The 25318-nt window shown below is 50.7% G+C and overlaps 4 protein-coding genes across 4 annotated transcripts; 3 read left to right on the forward strand and 1 right to left on the reverse strand.

Moving 5' to 3' along the window:
• Positions 1-2631: 2631 nt before the first annotated feature.
• Positions 2632-5527, forward strand: L3040_001851 (uncharacterized protein; the record flags this gene model as incomplete). Its single annotated transcript, XM_007289582.1, has 4 exons — positions 2632-4215; positions 4266-4427; positions 4478-4909; positions 4958-5527. The coding sequence occupies 4 exons, from the start codon at positions 2632-2634 to the stop codon at positions 5525-5527; spliced, it is 2748 nt and encodes a 915-aa protein (XP_007289644.1).
• Positions 5528-10769: 5242 nt separating this feature from the next.
• L3040_001852 (uncharacterized protein) lies at positions 10770-11747 on the reverse strand (the record flags this gene model as incomplete). Its single annotated transcript, XM_007289581.1, has 1 exon — positions 10770-11747. The coding sequence occupies one exon, from the start codon at positions 11745-11747 to the stop codon at positions 10770-10772; it is 978 nt and encodes a 325-aa protein (XP_007289643.1).
• A 545-nt stretch (positions 11748-12292) lies between these two features.
• L3040_001853 (uncharacterized protein) lies at positions 12293-15631 on the forward strand (the record flags this gene model as incomplete). The annotated part of the gene is made up of 3 exons (XM_007289580.1): positions 12293-12763; positions 12819-12937; positions 12985-15631. 3 exons carry the CDS (start codon positions 12293-12295, stop codon positions 15629-15631), a joined length of 3237 nt encoding a protein of 1078 aa, XP_007289642.1.
• An 8199-nt stretch (positions 15632-23830) lies between these two features.
• L3040_001854 (uncharacterized protein) lies at positions 23831-24919 on the forward strand (the record flags this gene model as incomplete). Its single annotated transcript, XM_007289578.1, has 3 exons — positions 23831-24425; positions 24479-24588; positions 24638-24919. 3 exons carry the CDS (start codon positions 23831-23833, stop codon positions 24917-24919), a joined length of 987 nt encoding a protein of 328 aa, XP_007289640.1.
• Positions 24920-25318: the final 399 nt, after the last annotated feature.

Below are 25318 nucleotides of genomic sequence, written 5' to 3' on the forward strand. Positions count from 1 at the left end.
CACACACATGCCACACACACACACCTCACGCTACGTAGTAGTACATCGGTCCGCTTCTCTCCCTTCCCTTCTTATCATGTGATTCAAACTTCAAACGGGCTCGCTCCCCCACATTCTCCGGGTCTCGATCAGATCAGATCAGAGCAGAGCAGAGCAGATCAGATCAGACCAACCAGAGCAGACCCGAGCAGACCAGGGGGGCTTGAGTGAGTGAGTGAGTGAGTGAGTGGGTGAGTGAGTGTGTGTGTGAGTGCGTGAGAGGGTAGGTAGGTAGGTGTGTGGGTAGGTAGGTGTGGGTTATGGGTGTGGAAGTGGGTGGAAATGGAAATGGAAATGGAAGTGGGGGTGGGGCGTATGTGGGGCGTATGTGGGGCGTATGTGGGGGGTGGAGGGGCAGGGGAACGGATAACCGACGGTTAGGTGGGCGGTGCCGGTGCCGGTAGCGGTGCCGGTAGCGGTGGTACAGGTACAGGTACAGGTACAGGTACCTTGAGGCGTTTGGAGGGGGAGGGGGAGGGGGAGGGGGAGGTGGGAGGGGGGAGGTGGGTTAGTAGATGGGTGGGTGGTGTGAGTGAGTGGGTGGGTGGGTTAGAGGAGGAAGGAAGAGGAAAGAGGAAAGAGGAAAGAGGAAAGAGGAAAGAGGAAAGAGGAAAGAGGAAAGAGGAAAAGCGGGAGAGAGAAGAGAGAAGGCGTTAGTTAGCTGGTGATAGTGATGGTGGTGGTGATGGTGATGATCATGGATTGTATTTGTGGTTCATATATGTATTGGATTTGGGTTTGGATGTGGATGTGGATGTGGATGTGGATTTGGATTTGGATGTGGATTTGGTCGAGTATAATCAGTAATGAGGAGAGTGAGGAGAGTGAGGAGAGTGAGGAGAGTGAGTAAGTAAGGCGGGAAAAAAGAAAGAAAAGAAAAAAAATATATATATATATCTTCCCTTCTCTCGATTTCTCCTGTACTGTACAGCGGGCTTCTCGGGCTGCAGTCACAGTCACAGTCACAGTCAGTGGTACGTAGGAAGCAAAGAGCAGAGTGTTTACCGGGTGTGCGACTACCTACCTACCTATCCGTAGCTGTAGCTGTTACGTAGGGCGGTAAGGGAGGTATGGATTTGGAGGGTGGGAATACGAGGTTGGTGAGGTCACGAGGTCTCTTTTCTTTCTTTTGTTTGTTTGTTTGTTTGTTTGTTTCTTTCTTTCTCCGCGAGCACAGTCAGGCAGGGCAAGGCAGGCAAGCACTCCAGGTGGGGCCAGGCCAGGCTAGGGGGACCTCGCCTCGCCTCGCTTCGCTTCGAAGCGTGACGGGTCGTCGTTGTCGGTGTAAGGAGTACGGTAGGTACTTAGGTAAGGCTTGCTTGCTTGCGCGCTTGCTTGCTTGCTTTCCGCCTCCCGAGGCTTCTCCTCGACATTCCCACTTGAACATTATGTAAAGAGAATGTACGAAGTACCACTAAACCTGTACCGTACTTTCCAAGCTTTACGACGCGATGCCGTGGTATGTACCGTACGTAGTTATACGTCGCAACATGATGTCAAGCTCGAGTTGACTGGCTGATGGATCCAGCCCGGCGGCGGCCCCCCCCCCCCCCAAAGGCTGAAACGACACGCTTCCGGCCCCTGCCCTGCCCGCTGCGAGAGAGATGGGGTACGTCCCGGTGCTGTACGGGGTAAGGTTTTCCGCGGCGGCGGCGGCGTCGCTGGAAAGCTACTACTAACTAGGTAGGTAGGTACTACGGTAGGTAGGTACGCACGCACGCCCGCCCGTACATCGTCACCTTACGTACCGTGCAGTGTGAGAAATATGGTTTGGGATTTTAGGTCAGGAGAGAGGAGGGACGTTAAACCGTATGGGACGACTGTTTCCGGGACTCTACAGTACGACTTGCTTTTACTTGGTCGTGATTTCAGGCTTCGTTCAGCCTGGCTGCAAGGCTGAGTGAGAGTTACCCCGTGGTTTGCTTGCGGGGGGGGTGAGGATTTTCGGACTTTTGCGGTATGATAGTTTGTGTAGTGGTAGTCTTTTAGAATGGAATTTAGCTCGTTGGTCTTGGACTATTTGATCTATGGTAGTAGTCTTGGAAGTGCGATGTAGCTAGCTGTTCTTCGAGCATTTGATCTATAGCAATAGCCCCTTCAGCGCGATAAATGTCATGAAAGGTTTGACGGTGAGTTTTCAATAGAGAACTTGCTTGATATTTTGATATTGCAATTTGTATATTTTGATATTGCAATTTGTAGGTTGTCATATGAAAATATGACGTGAAGCTTGCAGGTTTTGACTTCGAAAATATTTTGGAGGTTTGATTGTAGGGCTTTGGATTTGAATTTTCTTTCGTTGGTGGTTGATTTGGGAGACTGGAGATTGAGGATAGGCTGAAGAGTGGGCTTGAGAGACCTGTTAGACGCGCGCTAAGTATATAATGGTAGGTGCTACGCCCACACCCACGCTACCTCTACACCAGCCTTCTTGGCGGTCGCGTTCAGCCTTGCCTCAATCAACAAACACCAGAACTACAACAAACACACGGCATGGCACGAAACTCTCGAAATCCGTGACCCTGGGATCAGGCTCCGTTTCGCATCGCATCTCATCTCACCGCATCCCATCCCATCGCATCGCATTGCAGAATGCCTCCCCCTGCAGTTGCACGTAAGCGCAGCAGGGCGCTACTTCAGGAGCCGGACGAGCTGGCTCCCAAGAAAGATGATGTTCCATTGTTGAGCACCAAGAAAAGGAAACTCAACACCTACCGCTCATCTCCCGCAAGCAGAGGCGGGCATGTTAAGCGGGCACCTCGAAGCCCTGCGGGGCCCGTCGGTCTGGGAAAGAATGGCCAGGAGAACTTGCCTGAAGAGGATGAGAAGGACGAGCTTGCCGGCGACAGTAACAACGAGGTCGGCACGAATTGCAGGAACGCCAAAGATATCTGGGAGGTGGAGGTCTCGGATCCGGAAGAGGCGACTTCGGTGCGGAGGCCTGGTTCGGAGCGCTCGAGACCAGGCGCAACTGCCAAAGCAATCCCCAAGACGACACCGTCGAGCGCGAAGCCTGGGAGACAGAGCGGCAGTGCGAAATCAAAGCTGGACAGGGCCATCTCAGGCAATACGGAGGGGATCATTGCGCCAACAAGAGGAATTGGTAGAAATGCAACAACAACGGCGGAGAAGGGCCAGGCTCTGCTGGTGCCAACTGCGAAACCAAGCCCTCAGCAACGTTCATCGGGGCGAGGAAGACCTCGGAAATCAGACATTTTGAAACAGGCAAAGATGTTGTCCAGACAGGCCGTTCGAGAGAAGATGATGACAGCAGGGGATGATGGCGTCAGTGACGAGGAAGAAGAGGCGGAAATCGCAGCTACGCCCACTAGGAAACGAATGAGCCAGATCCCATCGGCGGAACCGGCTGCAGGAGAACCAGCTCCTCCCGCTGCAAGAGCCTCTGCCGCCAAAAAAATGGGACGGCCACTGAAGACACGATTAGCTGAGATGGGCGCGACGATACAGTCGCCGAAAGGAATACTTAGCCCTGCAAATCAACGAGCTGCGAGTGGCAGGAAGAGCGTGGCTTTCGATGCTGATACTGAAATGGATCTGGGCTTCAAGGACCTTCCAAAGTCTGTCGCATCGGTCCCACCGAAGCAGTCGATTCGAGGCACTAGTAAATTTCCGACTCAGAAGTCCCAGAAACCATTCCTGGCCGCAGAAAGTTCTGTGGAGGAGGGAGGAGGGCATGAGTTAGAGGATGCACAAGCAGCAACAGAAGAAGTCGAATCTGACGAGGAAGACGGCGAGATGTGCTCACTATGCTCCGGGCTACGGTCTACAGAGGAGAACCCCATCATATTATGCGACGGAAAGGATTGCGAATTTGCGGTTCACCAGGAATGCTATAAGCTTGCAAAGGTTCCCGACGGGGACTTTTTCTGCAGGAATTGTGGTCCCGAAGTTGAGAAATTGAGTATACCAACACGACTAAGCAAAGAATCACCAAAGAAAGTAAAGCGCAAGACTCCGCAGAGTGACTGGCTTGCGAAGCACCTAGAACAATGTCAGCGCGTACTGTTGGGCAAATTGACTGGCCAGAGGCGGATCAAATTACGAGGTCATGATGAGGAAATGCAGAAAGTTCATCAAGTAGTCGAGCAGACAGTCTTGGCGGGAGAAGGGAATTCCATGCTTGTAATAGGAGCCAGAGGCTGTGGGAAAACGACGGTATGTTCAATATCGCTCAGGCTATTGTTGGCCATAACTGATTGTTCTAGCTGGTCGAATCTGTAATTTCAGACCTCTCCATGGACCACAGGGAAAAATTTCATGTTGTACGACTGAATGGGTTCATCCATACTGACGATAAACTTGCGTTAAAAGAGACATGGAGGCAGTTGGGCCGCGAGATGGAGCTGGAGGACGATATTGCTAGCAAGGTAGAATCCTCTGAGACCCCGCTCCCTGAAAGCTGCTGATGGTTTTGAAGACAAGCAATTACGCTGATACCCTTTCTTCTCTCTTGGCTCTTCTCTCCCACCCGAGCGAAATCTCTGAAGCCCAGCCAGGGCAGACTGCCAAGTCCGTTATTTTCATCCTGGATGAATTTGACCTCTTCACAACACATCCACGCCAGACCCTTCTCTACAACCTGTTCGATATCGCACAAGCGAGGAAGGCCCCAATCGCAGTGTTGGGGCTGACAACAAAGGTTGATGTTGTTGAGAGCCTCGAGAAAAGGGTCAAAAGCCGCTTTAGTCATCGATACGTATACCTCTCATTGCCTCGAAGCCTTCCAGCATTCTGGGAAATTTGCAAAGGAGGCCTCTGCATTGAGACGGAGGAGCTTGATGACGAGAGCTCTGGTTTCGGGAAGTCCGGCCAGGGGGATTTCGCCTCGTTTTGGCGATCAATGATCGAGGTGGGGAATTACTAAGTATTCTTCGGCCGCAATGCTGACATCTTTTAGGACCTGTACCAAAACGACGCCCTCTTCAAGTTTCACGTACAATCAGAATTCTATCGAACCAAGTCCGCACCGGCATTCTTCACATCGTGTATCATGCCCATTGCGAAACTGTCAGCAGAGGACATACCTCTCACCGGCAGCCTGTTCGCAAATACCTTGTCCGCCCCGGACTCGAAACTTCAAATCCTCCAAGGACTGTCTGAGCTCGAGCTTGGAATTCTCGTCGCTGCTGCACGACTCGATATCATCTTGGATACCGACACGTGCAACTTCGCGATGGCCTATGATGAATACAGTTCGCTGACGTCTCGATACAAGATCCAAACCTCTAGCACCGGAGTCATGGCCCTCGGAGCCAGCGCAAGGTTATGGGGCCGAGAAGTTGCCCTGGGAGCTTGGGAGAGGCTGGCAGAATACGGGCTGCTGGTTCCTGCAGCAATAGGCGGGGGCGGTGGCAGGGACTTGGGAGCCGGAGGTCGAATGTGGAAGATGGACATCGGACTCGAGGAGATTACCGGAAGTGTGGCTGGTCTGAGTGGTGTCATGGCCAAGTGGTGCCGCGAGATATGAATTGATCCTTGGAATGAATGAATCAATCCCCTTCGCCGTTCTGGCAGGAAAGGGGTATGGACCGCTTTAAGACTGACCATGCCGGCACCATCGACCGTTCGTTTTTGGTCCTGGTATCTTTCGTAGTGGGCGCATATGTAGGTAGGCAGGCACCTGCGTAAGTACCCAACCCCAGGGTTTATTCAACTGGAGCTTTTATTTTCTCTCTTTCTCTCTCTCTCTCTCTCTCTCTCTCTCTCTCTCTCTCTCTCTCTCTCTCTCTCTCTCTCTCTCTCTCTCTCTCTCTCTCTCTCTCTCTCTCTCTCTCTCTCTCTCTTTCTCTCTTTCTCTCTCTCTCTCTCTCTCTCTTTCTCTCTTTCTCTCTTTCTCTCTTTCTCTCTTTCTCTCTTTCTCTCTTTCTCTCTTTCTCTCTTTCTCTCTTTCTCTCTTTCTCTCTTTCTCTCTTTCTCTCTTTCTCTCTTTCTCTTCTTTCTCTTCTTTCTCTTCTTTCTCTTCTTTCTCTTCTTTCTCTTCTTTCTCTTCTCTCTCTTCTCTCTCTCTCTCTTTCTTTTCTTTCCTCGACCAAAACCTGCGTCGAAGGAAGGTGCAATCAAACCACGCACGACGCACCCGTCGATCATCTTCGTCGATATCTTCCTTGCACGGCCTCTTTTCGCCTCTTCTTCTCTGGGTGGGCGGGTTTGGCAGGTTAGTTTGGCCTCCCTGCACCACCCACTCATCCATTCACCCATTCACCCATTCACCCATTCACCCATTCACCCATTCACCCATTCACCCATTCACCCATTCACCCATTCACCCATTCAGCCACTCACCCATTCGATTCAATTCAATTCAAATTCAAATTCAAATTCAATCCACTCGCTGCTAGCTATCACTGAGGCCAACTAACCAACTGTCTGTCTCGCTTTCATGTATCTTTGCTCGGCCGGGATTTCATCTGCTCTGCTCTGCTCTGCTCTGGTCTGGAGATGTCGATGGTCGGCTGGCTGGCTGGCTGGCTGGCTGGCCACCTTGTTTTCGCAGGGCGAACACTGGCTCTGAGCGCGGGTGGCCTTTTGCTGGGATGTTTGGATGTTTGGGAGGGGGTGGCATTCGTTGGGTTGGTTTGTCTAGGTACTTGCTCTTACTTATGCGTTGCGTTGCATCGGTGGTGGTGGTGGAGGTGGTGTAAGCGATGATGCGGCCGGGGGGCACTTCCTGCGGCCTCGCTTATGAACGAACGATTGTTGGATCTGGATCTGCGGCTGTCGGATTAGATTAGATTAGATTAGATTAGATTAGATTAGATTAGATTAGATTAGATTAGAGCAGAGCAGAGCAGACAAGAGAATACAGGTGGGTGGGGTGGCGACGCTTTGGTTTAGGTATACGGTGCTGAGTTGGGTGTCGTATTTCTGCGTTGCGTTCTCTGAAGCAAGCAAGCAAGTGAATGAATGGGCTTGGTGGATGTGTGTGGCACGCCACGCACGTAGCCTGGCCTCCGGGCCCCTTTTCCCCATTGAAAAGCGCCCCCGTCGGCTTGAAGACGCCGCCGCGAGCTCGTGCTTGATCGATCTTACTTGCCCGTCCGGCCAGCCTCACTCACTCGCTTGACAGCGAGCGAGCGGGTTCGATAGCGAGAGAACGATGGCTCGGAAGATTGGCTTGGCTTGGGCCGCAACTACCTACCTACTTGTACGAGGTCTCTGGTTTATCGTGCTTGGTTGAAACCCCTTCCTGTGTCTAGCGGGCTGGGAGAGGAGATTCCGATGTGCGGATTGAGAGAGAGGAGGGTTTGCTCTCCCTGTTTTACTTGCGACTTGGCAGCCGAGCAGATGGCAATTGTTTTTTTAGGATTACGCGGATGATGATGGTGATGTTAGAGACGCGGCAGACCTGAAGGGTGCTAGATAAACGCTCGACTACCACCATTTGCGACTCTGCGAAAGGTGTTGAGGCTGTCTGAAGGGAACACCTGAATCCGAGTGTGCGTGTGGAAATATGTGTTATACAGACCTCTAATCTAGCACTGTCTAACTACCGGTAACGTGCATAAACCTGTGACACAGTTCGGTTCGCTGATTCCCCACGCCATCAATCTTCGGCTTGCAGAATGCGTCCGGAGTACGGTTTTCCAAAGAAGGAATCCCAGACCAGTCAGTTGGTCTTGCTGGGAGGACCGTAGCACACCGTGGACAACAACTTCGCCCCATCGCACCGCAGGCAAAGCTTTGACGCATGAACACTGAGGTGGGTCAAGCTCCACTTCATGATGGAGTCTTGATCAGCTAGCTACATCGCAAACTGTTTCTTGCTAATATTGGTAGGAGAATAATCTATCTGGTAATCCTTTATGCTGTCAGCCAAGCCAGGAGATACGATACGTTTTCTGTCAGGCTGACAACTCGACGTTTTCGCACTGACGGAAAAGGAATCTCGAACTTGCCGGCAGGCCGAGGCCGAGGCCCAGGCCCATGCGTCCAGAAATCACCAGTCTCATTTCATGCTCTTTACGTATCTCGGCTGGGAAAGGCTCTCTAATAGATAGCTACTATACATACGTGTTTTGGCCCTCGGTGTTGTCGCGAGATTTCCCTGATGTTTCCAGCAACAGCAAACACTTGAGCTGCTGAGTCACTTGTCTGGCGGCCTTGATTTGCTTGCTTGCTCCATTGGCGGCGGGCGATGTTAAGATAGACAGACAGACAGACAGACTAGGTATCTGAGAGTGAGGGAGGGTAGAGAGGCCTGAAAAGAGGGTATGTGTGTGTGTGTGCTGTGGTCAAACATCCACCGCCAACGCACTTCTTCCTACTCCCGCGAATATGTCTATTCCCACACGAGACCTGAGAGCGCCAGGTTTGAGCCTGAAGATTGTCTCTGCTGGACTCTTCCTGCCTTGTGCTGTTGTGGCTTTGCCAGAGGCAGTAATCCAGATGCTCTTCACGAGACCGACAGCTCTCGTACTGTGGGGCAATTATGTACGTATGGCCGTTCTGGGCCTTCCTGGGGATGCGGCGGTAGAATTGCTATGAAGAGAGAGGAAGATGATCATATGTAGAGACTTGCTGGGCTAAGGATCATATGAAGTGATTCTTGCACACCTCTCGCCAATCACCGCTTGATATGTTGATCGACTGACTGACGACAATTTCTTGCTTGCTTTTAGTGTTTCTGGACGCGGGCGATCTTGGGAAATGTAGAATTGCTGCTTGGGATGTCAGTTGATAGAGGGATTCAACAACTGTCTTTCGATCATACCGGGATTTGATTAACGTACCGTTATATAAATGAGCATAGTACGGTCAGTCAGTCTATATCTGGCGACCCGGCGAGTGGTTAGCTACACGATCAGCACTAAACAACGCCCTTATGCTTAAGCGCAAGCATAAGGGGTATGCGAGCGGCACAGCTACAATTTTTCAAAGATATAAAAAATACAATCTGATATAGAGATAGTGAATTATCGATCGCCAATGAATCCATGGTTTGATTCAGATAATAGCTTTCTTGAAATTTTCATTCGAGGCAGCGTCGTCATAAATCAGCAGCGATATGTTTGGTGAAGTACGGAACGGAGATAGTTATTCCGAGCTTAGCCGAAGAACTTCAAAGCTCGTTACGAGGCTCCTCGTGATGCAGCGCACAAAACCACTGCCAATCTCGACGACTTGATCCATGCACGATCAATTCAAATCGTCATTTACACAGCTGCCAAAGAGTTGAGGCATGTAGAATAGAGTATGGGGAAGAAATTGAAATTGCGCTTGAAATAATGCGAGCGATGGTTGTGGCGCCCTCAAACCCACAAGGTAAATTCAATCTTCATTCTAACTAGCAGCATACCTACTCCGTATTTAAGCGAGCACCCTTCGAATCAAAAGACTTGAAATGACAAAAAGGATCTGCAACCGCCGTGAATCGAACACGAACCTCCACCTTACTCGAGCATTGCATGCTGTGGAAGGGTGGAATCCTAACCATTGGACCACGGAAGCTTGTTTCCAATTACTTCTGCGAGCTGTAGTATGGATCTATGTTTGCATCAGTTGGGTGAACTTCGGGGTATTTTTTCGAGCAAGGACGGGATTTCAATGGGTAGGAACCTTCCGCCTCAGCAAATGAACCATTCATACTCCCATTGAAGATGAAAAAGTATACAACGAGCAAAAATGAACTAGAAGCTGAGATCAGAACTCTGACGTATGATGTAGATAATATATATATATATCTCTCCTTCGCCGGGGCAAGAACTGTTGCCCCTCTTCCAATCAACACCTCTCTTCCCCTCCCAACAATTGGAAATAAAGGGATAATGAATAGATCAGCTTATCAGATTTGGTCGAAAGAGAAAGGCTCTTGATTACTAAAATCGCACCGTAGTCATTTCGTAAAGCGAATACAGATAGCGAGAAGCTTCTACCCTCGACATCTTTCTCACTTCGGGCTTTGTACTAAAGAGCTGACGAACCGAGCTGCCTATGATTGGTACGGCCATGCTCTTACAACTCAATGAGCGGCTCGTCTGCTGGCTGTAAAAAGTACGGCAAGGAGGTCAGACACCCTCTCAAGAAAAATTTATCAAGCTGGCGAGGCCTGTCTCTTGAGACTGTATTACTCGTCAACCAGGGAGACGAAATCGGGCACTGGTTATCGTTATGGTCGGCAGTAGGGGACATTTACATATGAGGATGGAAGTTCGCCTATTGATGATTTCCTATTCACCCCGTTAGTTTTGCTTGATCTCAACTTTGCTGGCTATCCTGGAAGCAGTCATAGTGCCTCTAGAAAAGCGGTTTGGGAACCAAATATATGAAGGCAGGCGAGCGGGTCAGGACAACCCAGAACACAACGGTCAGTGTTAAGTATGAGGCGGTAGTTCAGCATGAAGAAGCGCTGTAAGATGGCTCTTTCCTTTGGCTTGATGTGAACTCCAGCCTAGTCTCAGTCCTCGAGCTACGCTGCAATATCCAATAAGCTGACTGCTGGTCGAAACCAGTGGTATGCGATGGGCAAGGGGTCAGCATTGGAGCAAGGGTGTGTGGATGCTACCGATAAACCAAGGATGTAATACTCCGAAGATGGTAACATATGCTTAAAGAGCAACAATCTTGATAGGGGTGCACAATGATAGACTCAAAAGATATCAATTCAACTAGATATAAGATTTCTATGCAACAATATCGGGAGGTGGGGGTTGAAGTAGACATAGCACCAACAATGCCAAGGTATTAACATCGCTGCAGAAGCTCAACAGATCCTAAACGCCTGGCTCAAACATCGGCTCTCTGCTGCTTCGGCTCCTACTGCGGCTCTTATTGCGGCTCCTACTGCGGCTCTTACTGCGAGATTTTTTCTGTCGGTGTGGATGATTTCGGGTGGTAACATCCTCTTTTTCCACAATGACGCACTCCTCTTCCTCTGCCTTCTCATTTTCTTTCTTCAAAGTAGCCTTATAATCGTCCCATAGTTTTTCGACAGGGCGGCCTATCAACTCTTTCCAGAATCTCTTCTCGTGGTATTTCTCGATCCTCAGCTTTTCGTTGAGTCTCATTACGGTCCCTTTTCCAAATCTTTGCTCGAGATACTCCAGGAAATAAGCTGTATGCTGGTAACCAGCGTCCCATTTGCAGTTTGCATCCTTCTTCCAGTGAGGGGGGCTCAAGTCTGCATTCAAGCGTACCCAATCTGCAACCCCTTCAATAAGTCCACCTGAACACGTCCCAAAGGCGTCGTATTGATAGCAATGCACCATTTCGTGCGTGAGCACTCCCATAATTTCTTTCTTCTTCCGCTCTTTGGCTATACAATGGATGTAGTCAAGAGAGAAGTGGATCTCCTTGTGATCATTGTCTAAGTCACTGCCGGTTGTATAAGCCACACCCTCCATAGGTCGAAGAATCAAGGTTACAGATCTAGTAGTCGGTACAGTTGTCGTTTGCGAATCTGGAGAGCGGTAGAGAAGAGATAGAACACTCTGAACTGATTCTGCGAGTGCCCTGTCGGCAGTGACAGCCTTGAGGAAAGCGTCCGAGCCTTCATGACAGAGATCACGTATCTCCAGGCGAAGCTTGGGCAGAGGAAAAGTGGTCGAGGGTATTGGTTCTTCTTTGGGCTTTGATTGATTTGGCCTCTGGGAGGGCGGAGGAGCTGACGTTGAAGCGGCGTCGAGAGCAGTTGAGCGGGGTAATACTGGTGGCATGAACACCGGAGGAGGGGGAGTTGATGATTCTGTCATTGTAGAAGAGCCAGAGCTGGGTGGAGGTCGAGGTCGAGGTCGAGGTCGAGGTCGAGATGATGGTAAGGGAAAATCTGTACGGGAAGAGGACGGGGTATTAGTGTTTGACAGTGAGAGAAGAGCTGGATTACTGTTTGGCTTTCGCAAGTGAATCCTTGTCCCTGGCTGGCATGCGGAGTCTGGTTAAGTACCGTAGAAGTCAAGTAAACTTCGGTGCTCGGCCCATTGCTGCACAATGCTCACTGATCGTTCTTGAAGTCGCGCCGCCACGTGATAACCACCTGCATGCAATGCAACCACATGGCACAAGGCAGAGCAACACGCATTTTTGTTTACTCCGACACCACACGACCCGACGCGACACCACACATCCGCTACTCCTGCTCGTCCTTAGGTTTTTGAGTAAGTCCCTGTTTGATATTTCATATCTCGTATGTTGCAAATGTATGGCTGTTGCTATTGCTTGTCCTTTACCAGCTGCCCCACACTCTCATCATTACCTGACAGCCCATTGACATCCACAGTCGACTGCCGTGGGCCTGAGAATGGGCGACAAGATCAGCGAAGATCAGGTCGCAAACCTGCTGGCGATTCTCCGCACTGACGCCTCGATCGATGCGAAGGTCAACCAAATCAATAATGTCAAGTCCGGGATCAAGCAGAACAATGTGCCAGAACCATGCATTGTTCCTCTCTTCGAAGCCTCGCGCATATCGATGGCATCCCAGCATGCCGCTATCGCCAATGCTGGATTCTCGACCTTGAACCATCTGCTCTCACGCCTATCGCGACAAGATCCAAAGCCGAGACAAATGGTTAAGGAGGCAGCGCGAACCTTGCCCGTGGTTATAGACAAGATGGGCGACCCGAAGGAGAAGCACAGACAGCTTGCGGCGCAATGCCTTACGACCTTTTGGAAGGCCTCGCCGTTGGATGTAGAGAGGATAGTCAAGAATGCAGGCCTCGTAGGCAAAAACTCGAGGATGAAGGAGGCTTCCATGAATTGGGTTGTACAGGTAGGCTTGCCTGCATGGAAGCACGGTCAATTATACTTGACTGACAGCTTCATAGATGCACCAGGAGAATGCTATGCCGTTCAAGAGCTTTGTTTCAACCCTGGTGGAGCTTCTCGAGGACGCGGACGGTATGGTTAGAGATACAGCCAGAAATTCAGTCATAGCACTTTTTCAGTATGTCCAATCCCGACGACTTGGTCATGATAGCTGACAGACAACAGGGACGCCCCGAATACTGCGAAATCTGATTTAAAGAAGCAATTGAAGATTTTCAATGTTCGCCCGGCAATTGTAGCAGCTATCATCCCTCATCTTGGACCTGGAGGACCTTCTGAGCAGACCGAGCCCGAGGCCGACTTACCACCAGCTCGCTCGGCTTTCGCGAACAGCGTCTCCTCGATGTCTAGTACTAGGCCAGCCACGCCAGTGACAGAGCCAAAGATCGAGAATGTGGAACCGTCATATGTCAACACAAATAGGGAGCTGGAGGATACCTTCAGGGACATGCACCCATTCTTCGAAGGCAAGGAGTCAGAGGCAAATTGGTTGAAGAGAGAACAAAGTTGCACCAAATTGAGGCGGCTCAATGCCGGAAACGCTCCAAGCGATTTTCACGACACTTTTCTCGCTGGGATCAAGGCGCTTCTGGATGGAATTCTAAAAGCAGTCAACTCCCTGCGAACAAGTCTCTCAAAAGAAGGCTGTAGTGTTATCCAAGAGATCGCTAGAAATGCTGGTCCGGGATTAGATCCCATGGTAGAAATTCTTCTGCAAAATCTGATCAAGCTCTGCGGTGGAACGAAGAAGATCAGTTCTCAGAACGGAAATCTGACAGTCGACATAATCATCAGTAAGGTTTCATACAACATTCGAATCATGCAACATATCTGGTTGGCATGCCAGGACAAGAACGTACAGCCAAGAACATATGCGACCGGATGGCTAAAGACATTACTGAAGAAAGAAGCTCATCACAAGAGCCATGTTGAGCATACTGGTGGCTTAGAACTGATAGAGAAATGTATCAAAAAGGGTCTGGCAGATGCAAATCCGGCTGTTCGAGAGAACATGCGGTCTACGTATTGGACCTTCGCCCAGACTTGGCCAGCAAAGGCCAATGCTATCCTGGCGACTTTGGATACTACTCAGCAGAGACTCCTGGAAAATTCCCCTGATAACCCAGGTTCTCCAAGGAAGGTCGATCCTGTGGCTACTGCTCGTCCGGGAATGGGATTTAGCAAGAGCACAAATGTCCCGTATAAACCTTCGCTGAAAGAGACAATGATGGCTAAAAAGAAGGCAGCCCTAGCAAACAAAAACCTCCCGGCACGTCCAGGATCGGCAATGTCTTCGTTCTCTCCTGTGCGGACAGTATCATCTTCCTCAACGGTATCCGCAAAATCAGACACGGTATCAAAGGGGCGATCGGAGTCAACTACTGTTGCTCATGGTGGCCTTTCTGTTGCTCCAATGCGACCCGCAAAGTTCCGCCCTGCACCCCGACCAGAAATGATTGCTAGACCTGCGACAGCAGGCCCATACTCGGTCAGACGACCAGGACACGGCCCCGGCAACAGTGAGCCTCACACAAGCCCATCGGCGAGACAGCCAAAGGGTATAACACCAAGTGCAAGTAGCACTACCCCCCCAAAAAAACTCCTGGCCAGACCAAACACCAGTCACTCTAGCCATGCGAGTACAAGTCACAACAGCCCTGCGAAGGTTGCTATTAGTAAAGTAGCAGCCTCACCACGCACGAGTCCTGCGAGACCCAATATTTCGACGACCTCGACCAGAAATCTCGCCTCGTCAAGCCCAGCGAAACATGATGAGGATTTCACAATGCTCGTGCCTACCCTTTCCGGAGATAAAGAGCCACACGCCAAGATTTCACCACTGACGGCGCGGTCTTCCGACGAACAGGTTATTGTGACACCTGTAAAACCCATTAAAATTTTTGAGGATCCTTTCTCAAGCACCGATGACCCGACAACTCCTCGCCCCGATGTCATAGCACCAGTCCTCGAGGAAGTTCCTGTTAACGAAGATGCATCCAACCTAGCTATAGCTCGGAACGGCATCGACAGGGTTGATTCTCCCAAGGGTTCCCCATTGTCACCAGAGAAATTCAAGCAGAACGCCCGACTTCTCGATAGCGGCATCGCAAAGATCAAGGCAAAGTCACTTGATGTTCATGGCTTCCGGAAATTGCAGGGATTGATCCGAGACAACTATGCGGCAGCTTCAGACGATAAGTTCGATGCTTTGGTCAGCGGTCTCTTTGAGTACCTTGAGGCACGCCTCGACACCCTTTCTCCCGAGAAGGATCAGGACGTCAAGGCTCAGATTCTGGGCACCATCAAGCTCATGTACAAGAAAGACCGCGAGGGATTCCGCCCCCACGTGGCCAAAGGACTGGAGGCGATCCTGGCAACTCGCAGTTGCTACGATGCCCGCACACACATCGTTAGCGGTCTCGAGCTTCTCGCCGATGAACTCGTCACGCTATCGAACCCTACACAAACGACCGACACGATTACCGCCCAGCTCCAAAATAAAGACATGACATTAGAGGGCTGCAGAACCCTCAGCATGGGTCTCCATGTTTTGAAAGAGCTGTTAGATTTCAAGAAGGAGTTTGTGCCGACTGAAGAAGAGGTTGGCAATATGTGCAAGCTGGCGGCGAGGTGTCTGGAAAGCTCCGAGAGTGGGGTGCGGATGGATGCTGTGCAGTTGTGTGTCAGCATGCATGCACGGGTCGGAGAGTCGAGATTCTGGGGTGCGCTTGGAGGTGTGAAGGACGACCCGAAGAGTTTGATCACGTATTACATTGTCCGGAGACAGCGGGAGGTGGCTGCTGCTCTGTGATGAGGCGGGAATGCGGCGAATGGGGGTGGTACGGCGCATAGGTAAAGTGGAGGGTGTTTACGGATGGTTGATTGTTGATTGTTGATTGTCTTTTGTACGAGTACGCTGTGAGACTTTGGTTACTTGACCACCTTCCATGATGGAGGCAGGGTGTCGAAGGCGTTAGTGTTTACTGCCGGGGGGGTGGAGGGGGGGGGGACCGCTGAATGGATTGGTTGTGGGCGTCGGTCGTTCTCTTGTGTAGGTACCGGTACCTGTAGGTACTTATTGCTCCGTCCTGACCCAGGTCCTGACCCAGGTAGGGTAGAGAAGTTGGAGGTTCCTGCTAGATAGATAGATGAATCGTCAAGCCAGATTTCTTGATCCTGTCCTGTCTCACGGGTCTCACGGGTCATGAAGATTGTTGGATATCGGCCGTGGTGCGAGAAGTACTACGTACATACAACCGCAATCGTTTGAATGCTGAAACATGAAGGAATGTTTGGCTAGAATAGGGCTGAAACGAAACCCTTCTCGGTAGGGGAAAGCACAATATATGTCAAACAACCGATGTAGCCAACGATCCCGGCCTGATGACTGTGAGTGGTACGGTAGGTAACCCAGGTCGTCGTTGTTGTCTTCCTAGCAGCGATCGGAGTACGGACGGACCTTCCTCCGCCGGAAGATTGAGAATCTGCGATTGAGATTTAGATTTAGATTTAGTTTTAGTTTTAGATCGTGATTATGTAAGCACCATTAGCATACGGATGGGAGCTACCAGTACCGGTACATTCCTCGCCTTGTTGTTGTTACCTTACTCCGTCGGCATGGAGGATGTCGACTTGAAACGTGGAAAAGGAACGAAGTACGTAGTACAAGTCGGTACCGGGTACTGACGGTCCCTATTAGGTCGGTCTGTGTGAATTTAGGATGTGCATTTAGAGATGGATCTAGGTATGGATCGATCTTTCTATCCATCTATTTATTCTTTCCAGCCATCTATCCATTCATCTATCCATCCATCTATCCATCCATCTATCTTTCCATCCATCTACCGGTATCCATCCACCCTACCACCCACCCATCTGTCTATCTACCGGTACTGTACGTCGTATTCTATCGTATTCGACTTGCCTAGGTATCTCCCTCCTCTGATCACACATGCTACACTATAGGACACGTTCGTCCATTGTTGCCCAGTCCCTACCCCTATCCCTGCCCCTGCCCTTGCCACTCTCTCAAAGATTCGGAATGTTGAGAGCTTCCGCTTCGTTACTCCCGTAGAAATATTGTGAAAAAAGGGTCTGCCATCGCGAATATGATGATTCCAAATAGACCAATAGAATAGTGTTGCCAGTAAGGAACTTCTGCCAATTACTAGGATCAGGTGAGCTTATTGTGCGATAACGCACCAGCAGAAATTTCGCGATGCAGAGCGGAATTCAGTTTAAGGTGTTGAGGCATGCAATATTGTGATCCACTATATTCGAGGCATTAAGAATCTTTGGCCCTCCCGCACACCTACCCTCCTACTTTCATTCCCACTACCGACCACCAACCACCAACCGTCAACCGTCAACCGTCAACCCTCGACCACCAACACCATCCCTCTGTCTGTCTGTCTGTCTGTCTCGCCTCGTCCTTCTCATTTTTCCGTTTGCTCTCACCATCTCAAATCCATCACTCGTTCTTGTCTTCCATACCATACCCACTCTATAGCATAATTATTCATCCCCCCCCCCCCCTACCGTCCATTCCGCCCATTCCGCCCCTTGACTTGACCGACGTCCGGTCCTTGACTTGACCGACGTGACCTGCTGGCGTACCTACTTATCGCTTCTCCCGACCGTGCGTGGAATTCCAACCAGCCGACGTCAAGGGATTGCAGCTCTACGTCTCGTTCCATGTTCTGACCCTACTGCAAAGCCCAGGTATTCGAGGAGGAACAGCTGCTGGCCACCCCGAGGCTACAGGACAGGCGAGGCACGAAGGAGAAGGAACGGAACTGTCGTCGTGTTGGTCCGCCCTGATCAGAATCTACCATGGAGTCGCCGGCCGATTATCCAGAGTCCACGACGGACGGGGAAGATGTGGCATATCCGTGCAAAGGATGTGGAGATGTACGTTGACTCGGATAGAGAGAGAGAGGTCTTTGCGCCTGGCCATGGTACTGACCGTGATTCACAGATCCTCGAGGAAGGGAAAGCATTCGAACTTGGTGAGTGAATCACTAGCCTTTCCAGAGTTTATGCCTTCAAGCCTTGATCTGCCACCTCACCTCATTGCTATCATAGCGGGCCCAACCTCAAAAGTTGACCATGGCTGACAAGTCTGCAGCTGGCAATCGATGGCACTTGAATTGCTTTCGATGCAATACGTGCGGAACCCTACTCGACTCCGATGCGAACCTCCTCCTCCTCGGCGATGGGTCCCTCATATGCAATAACTGTACATATAGCTGCAGTGCCTGTGGCAATAAAATCGAGGACCTAGCTATTCTTACTGGTGACCAGGCTTTCTGCGCGACTTGTTTTCGATGTCGAAACTGTAAGCGCAAAATCGAAAACCTCCGATATGCTCGCACATCGCAAGGGATATTCTGTATGAGCTGTCACGAATCCCTCATGGCACGGCGCAGGAAAAAATCAAGAGCTGCGGCCAAATTAAAAAAAGAAGACCTGTCACCAATGCTGGTCGATAAATCTTTGCCTGCTCTTCCACCCAACGCTGCACCGGAAACTTCCTATTCTCCCGACCATGAAACCCCTGACTCCCAGGACGCAGAGACTCCGACTGAGCTGTCACCAAGAACTCGTCCAGGCGCTACACGCAATGACTCTTCGTCACAAAAGAGTTCCAGGCGCGCTCGTGAGCAGTCGCCAGAGCGACCCTCGAGTGATGCACAACCTGGAGAAGGGTTGACCCTTCCAACGACAACATACCGCAGCAATCGACATTCTGCAGTTTCGCAGGTTTCAGACCTCACCGGTGGCGATGGCGAGAGCTTTTTCATTCCACTTGCCCTGGATCCGAACCCTGCCCAGAGTATGTCCCCACGCGCAACATCGGAAAGTTGGGCCGATCCAGCGATGCGAAGCAAGGAGAATAAGCCACCCGAGAAGGACCACTTTGGGACCAAGAGTAACGGGAGAGCCCCATCTGAGGTAGCAAGGAGAGATTCATCGACACCGCATACACCACATATCGCCTTACACGACAGAGGCCGACAAGCATCCACAGACGAGGCGGCTCACATCAGGGACAGCCTGCGAAGAGCTGCTGCAGGAGGCAAGTCTTCATCTGCGAAGGCATCGCCGGCCATCGGTAGTGATGATATCCGAGTACAACATGCGGCGCATTCATCGAAGCCCTCGAATGCCAACGATAACAAGAGCCAGAGTGCAAGCGAGAAATTTCGCTTAGGAGAAGCTCCGAAGGGGAAGAAGGCTGGCACTCCAGGGAGTCTCAATTCCCCAACGGAACTCAGCGACAGTAGTAAGACACTTCGATCTTCAAGTTCGGCATATTCTTTACCGCCACGGACAGATTCTTATGCTAGTACCGCGAAGACCGATGCACCGAAACAAAAGCTTAACAACGAAAAGATTCCAACACCTCGATCTTCCCAAGACTCGAGAGCAATTGAGGAATTCGATTCTTGCAGATCTACAGAATTAAACAAACCTCCGGTCCAGATCGAGCGAATGGACTCGGGTGCTACCGGAAGATCGATTCCCCGCAAAGAGATTGCCCAAGGAGTGATGAAGAAGACCATGAGCTCTGTTGGTTCATCTTCCGAGACAGAAAGCTCACCTTCATCGACGTCTTCCGATGCTTCTGGCCTCACGTCAACCGTCAATGGTAAAACGATCTCGGGTCCCGTGTCGTGGAAATCTTCAGCGGACGACCTCGCGCCCCCAAGCCGTGCCCCAAATCGACCTGTTCCTCCTTCACAAAAGCCCAGCGACTCCTACATGACCCCCAGAGCACCGCCAGCACCGCCAGCGCCTCCGGCACCTCCGGCAACTTCTCCACATTTGGCCAAAGATTCGATGAGCTCTGCTAGCGTTAAGCCAGCCTCACCAGCACTTCCAAGATGGAGCTCTGGCGGGGACTTCACAATGGATGAAGATATGGCACGGATACTGGGTGGAACAGAGGAAAGCTCCCAGTCGATCCTTCGACGTGTCTCAAATGCCGTTCGTCACGGAAGGACTGCAAGTGAGGTCAGCAATGGTCGTCAATCCGGACACGGACGGAGTTTCAGCGAAACCACTCGGACAAGCCAATCGCCGCGCTGGCCCTCAATTCCAATCACTGAAGATCCGAGTGCCGCTCAAATCAGCAGTCCAATATCAGTCCACACTCCTCACTCCGCTCATGATCCAGCGCTATTGCGACGACAACTTAGGAACTCGGAACAACGGGTAGCAGAGCTTGAGCGTCAATTCACTAACGAGAAAGACCTGAACACTCTGAACAAGAAGCTGATGGAGAAGCGCAAGACTGTATCGGTTTTGGACTCTCAAACAGAGATTATGATTCGCCAACTGGAAGTCTTGGCCGGATACGTGGAGCGAGCCACAGACTCGGAAGAACCAATCAATATTCCGGAGCTGGAGGATTCTTGTATCAAGGACTTTGTTGAAAAGCTCGAGCAACTGAAGCATGACATGTCAGGTGCTGTGGAGTCTCTTTACGAGGAACGAAATGATCTCTTGGAAGAGAAGAATCACATTATAGCCGATCGCGATCGAGCTTTGATCGAGTTTGAGCAGCTTTCCTCGAAGAATGCCCAGCTTGCAGATATGAACAATGATCTAACTCACCAGATTCAAGAACGATTCAAGGCACAAAGCGGCAATGGCTTTGATGGCCCGAGACCGCTGATGAATGGCTTGGGAATCTACACTAACCATAACAAAGACAAGTCAATTGCCTCAAGTATCTCGGCTCCTTTGGATGACGCAAGCCTCCGACCAGCTGCTAGTAGCACAGCAACTATGCATGGCTCGGCAGGGTCCGTCAACTACTACCCGCAGGCTATGGAGCAGGATCCAATTATGGAACCAGCTACAGTTCTCTCGGCACCCCATGTAGTCAACATCCGGAAGGGTCAAGCTAAGAAGTTCAATTGGAAGAAGGGGGGGCAGACAGTTGCCAAGGGTGTTACCAAAGGTTTCAAGGGCGCATTCGCCTCCGTGCAACAGGAACGATCGCAAAACTGGCAGGGTCAGACCGGCGACAGTATTGGGCTACCTTACAACATGACTGTCCAGGCTGTTGAGACCGCCGGGGGATCATCTGGCAGTCTTCCGAGGTCGACTTCCAACGATCCTTCTAGACAAGGTGGCTTTGGTCTGTTCAAGAAGTCAAATACCATGCCCAAATCCGTGTCAAATGACAACATTCCCGCCGCCGAGCCTCCTTCTACACTGTTCGGGTCGGAACTAGTGGAACGGGCCGATTACGAACGTCGACAGATTCCTAGCGTCGTGACTCGCTGCATTGAAGAAGTTGAGTTGCGTGGAATGGATGCCGAGGGAATTTACCGAAAAACCGGAGGTAGCGGACAAGTCAAGATCGTGCAGGAAGGATTTGAACGGACGGATGACTTCGATGTCTCCGACCCCGAATTGGATATTACTGCCGTCACCAGTGTTCTCAAACAGTACTTCAGGAAACTTCCAACGCCTCTCTTGACCTTCGATGTTTACGACCGGATTCTGGAATCAATCAGTATGTTCTGACCCGTTCCGCCCAACATTTGATGAGCTAACATGACCCAGCCATCGACAACGCCAATGAGCGATGTGCGCACTTGAAGAAGACTTTCGGTATGCTGCCCGACAAGCATCGCGACTGTCTTGAATTCTTGATGTTCCACTTGTCCCGGGTCGCAACAAGAGAAAGCGAGAATCTGGTAGGACTCATTCACAGGCAACCATGCGATTTCTCGGCTAATACCACTTGTAGATGACACCTAAAAACCTCGCAGTTGTCTTTGCACCAACCATCATGCGAGACCACAGTCTGGAGCGCGAAATGACCGACATGCACAACAAGAATATCGCAATGCAGTTCATCATCGAGCACAGCCACCAGATCTTCGGTCAATAAACATCCCCTCATCTCTTTTGACTCGGACGCAAATTTTTCTGCATCCGATTTGTACATTTTGCCTTACACTTGCGGCCACGGCAGGCGTTACCTCTGGATTATTAAGCGCCGTCTCATATGCTTGGCGTTCACGACTCTTTTTGACTATTCCTTCTCAGCCTCATGGAGCTGGCTTGTAAGCAGTTGACTTGATATCCAAATCCCAGTTGTTTCTTGCGGGCGATGCTTTCTCGATGGGTAGGAGAAGGGGGAGTAAGGAGAAGGGGGGTGGGGAGTGGAGAAAGAATCTCTCAAAGGGCGAGGTAACCGACTTATAGTATGACGCTCGGGGATTGACGTCCAATTCGCATTTATGTTCATGATGGGTGGCGGGGGTGGACGCTGGCCTTGATCTGGTGGATCGGAAGAATACGGGCGGATCTTTTGACTGGCACCATCATTGCAGCACATATTGATATCTTTAGCGGCGATGATGATATGAATGGACTATTTCCACCAGATCCCTCGACCTCGTCGCCCTTACTGTAAGGTGATAAACCATGTAAATTTGGGTGGTGAGAAAACTTTCCTCGTTTGATCTTCACCACCAGCTTCAACTGAGCGTAAGGGAACTAGATGAGTAAGTGACGTGGCACGAAATAGCTACCAGTGCGTTTTATTGCTACTACAGCATGATTCTAATACCTTCTTCGGGAGAAGCTGCACTGCACGGAAGATCCGCTCTCCTTCCTCTACCCAATCTGCTCCTCGGGACTTTTTCCCGTTACCCACCCACCCCTTCTTACCAATCAACAACGACAGCAAAGTAAGGGCAATGAAGATCCACCGTATGCCCGATTCATCCATCAAAACGTCGTAGTAGTCTAATATATATAAAAGGAAAATCCCCCCCCCCCCCCCCCCCCCCCCCTTTTGTTTTGGCCATGGCTTCTGCGAAGAGTGTTTGCTTCTTCGTCGTCGTCTTCTTCTTCTTCCCTCTTCCTTCTACTCCTCCATTGTCTCCGTACTCTCCCTCTCCCTCTCCCTCTCGCACTCTGCTCTCTGCTCTCTGGATGTTGTGGTCTAGTCTACAGTTAAAGGCAAAGTCGATGAGATGAGATGAGATGAGATGGAGGAACTACCAGCGAGCTGCGGGTAGTAGGGGTTTCTATAGATATATATTATATATATTTACACTTACAAAGTAAGTTAGTTGATTTGTGTTAGGTGGTGGTAGCCAGTCGACCAGCGAGAAGCCGTCCGTCCGTCCGTCCGTCCGTTCGTCTTCCTCTCGGGTTTCCAAAGCTGAGATGAAGGAATGAATGAATGACTGAATGAATGAATGAGTTACGGCTCATGCTACTTGCTTGCTTGCGTGCGTGCTTGCGTGCTCACTTACTACCCCCGCCTCTCTGTATACTTGCTTCCCGTATTCTACAAGACCCCTCCTGGGGCACGTGGAAAAGAGTGATAGACACATACTGAGGGGCCACAGTGGGCGTCGAATGGCGACAGAGAGATACCCATTTACTATTCTCGTTCTGCTGGCTGACTGGCTCCTTTTTGTATCATGAGCTGGTTGCAACCGCTTCCTAGGAACCTGTAGCTGGGAGGTGCGCGACTCTGCTAGAGAGTCAAGCAAGCCCCCCCCCCCCCCCCCCCTTTTTTTTTAAGGCGCGGCTTCACAAATTAGCCGAAACTATAATCTGAATGAAAACAAAGCCGGCATCCTAGTCTTGGAAAAAACATAGTCTTGTCCAGTTGCTTGCCAGAAGCTCGCAGCTTGTAATGATAATGTATCTCTCTAGTGGTAAAGATTATTGTCGTTAGAACTTACTGTTGTCATCTATTTATATGCTGTGATGTCTTTCCGGGGGGGTGAGTTTTCAACGCTATACACTAGGACTAAACAGGTCGTTCATCTTCACCCTTAAGCCACTCTCTAATCAGTATTTCAGAAAACTACGGAGAGACTCTATTCAATTTACTTTTCTGAGAAAGAATGCGACCCTACCAACGGCCGCCGCCAGCTATCTCTACTTTATTTCCTTGTCCCGATCTGAACAATAGCACAACACCATCAACTTTATTCTTAAAACCAAAAGCAAGCCAGCACAAACCATGCCTAACAAAAAGAGCCTTCGAGTTCAACTCCGCCAGGAGATCAAGCGGAGCAGAATACAGGTCGAACCCCCACATCGAGCTCGCCTTGCTGCTTCCCGAGTTTCATCTGCACCTTCAACACCAGCTCCCATGACTCCAATTCACTCAAACCCATCTCAGTCGACACGAGCTTCTTCCTATACGAACTCAATAGATGCTCTCTTCGAAGAAGATGATACAAATGGCAGCGACAGTGAGACGCCGCTCTTCCATGACAGCGCCAACAATCCCTTTGGTAGTCCTGGAGTCCTGGGGAGAGCGGGAAGTGAATTCATGCGGCCGCAGACGAGGGAGCAACAAGATCAACAGCGTCTCAGGAAGCTGGTGGCAGATCATGACGAGAGCCAGAGGTTACATTCCAGGACGAGGTCTAGTAGAGAGGACTCGGCATTGGTAGGGCTCAGAAAGGAACTCGAGGGGTTGCTTATGCGGGAGCTGGGGGAAGTCAACTGGGAAGAAAAGGCCCGGATCCGTGGTCAAAGGAGTGAGTTGATCCAGAAGATTGCCAGGATCGAATCAGCGGACCAGCATAAGAGAGATCGGAGATTAAAAGGTCCGTGAAGCTCCTTATATGTGTATCTCTTCTATACTGACTTTAGCGGGTAGCAACCTCGGACAGTACCGGTGGAGCTCTACCAGAGCCGATAAGCCCCAAAGAGAAGAAGACTCTGATGTTGCAGGCTGAGAACTTGGCCAAGGCCCGAGCTGGTATTGAGGTAGGAATCTGAGTCTGGCTGCTCGACGATCACGGCTGACCACAGATAGGTGTCGCCCCTCAAGCGGGCGCGCGAGGACGATGACCACGACCTGGACGGCGAGGAGCGTCTCCGGCTAGGCAGGCCCGTCAAGAAACGTGCCACCACACACGCCACAGGCCATTGGAAGGCGTCGATACACGACTACTTCCCAGACGCCGACGGTGACGGCAAGGTGGGCAAGCTGGATGGTGTGAGCTTGGAGGAGAAGAAGACACTGCGAAGGGAGCTGGCTGACTATGCGGCAAATCTGGCCAAGGCGGAGAGGAGGAGGAAGTCCTCGGCAAAGTAGCTAGCTACTATAGCCTATAGTGGCTGTAGCTTGGTGGGATTGTAATTTGAAGGTGAGGTACTTTAGATAGATCCAACATTTTTGTGTTACATTCCGCATCTCGAGCCAGCCAACGCGCGGGTCTTTTCTTGAATCGAATGAAAGCAAGAGGACGATGGCATTATTGCCTCGTCCACATCCTGATCTACCCGGCTGAGTCCCACTTATCTCTCGAACACGTGAACACACGTGAACGCACAGGAAGACTAGCGCACCTGCCGCAAATGAAAGAAAAAGAGATACGCCTCATCTTCAACCACGACCTTGAAACTTCATATCAACTCAACCCTTCCGGGCTGAAGTCAGCGACAGCGACAGCGACAGTGACAGCGATAGCGATAGCCACAGCAAGCTCTCGTC

Source organism: Drepanopeziza brunnea (genome assembly GCF_022702325.1).
Source record: "Drepanopeziza brunnea f. sp. 'multigermtubi' strain 214-2 chromosome Unknown ctg2, whole genome shotgun sequence".
In the NCBI taxonomy this organism is placed as follows: Eukaryota; Fungi; Ascomycota; class Leotiomycetes; order Helotiales; family Drepanopezizaceae; genus Drepanopeziza; species Drepanopeziza brunnea.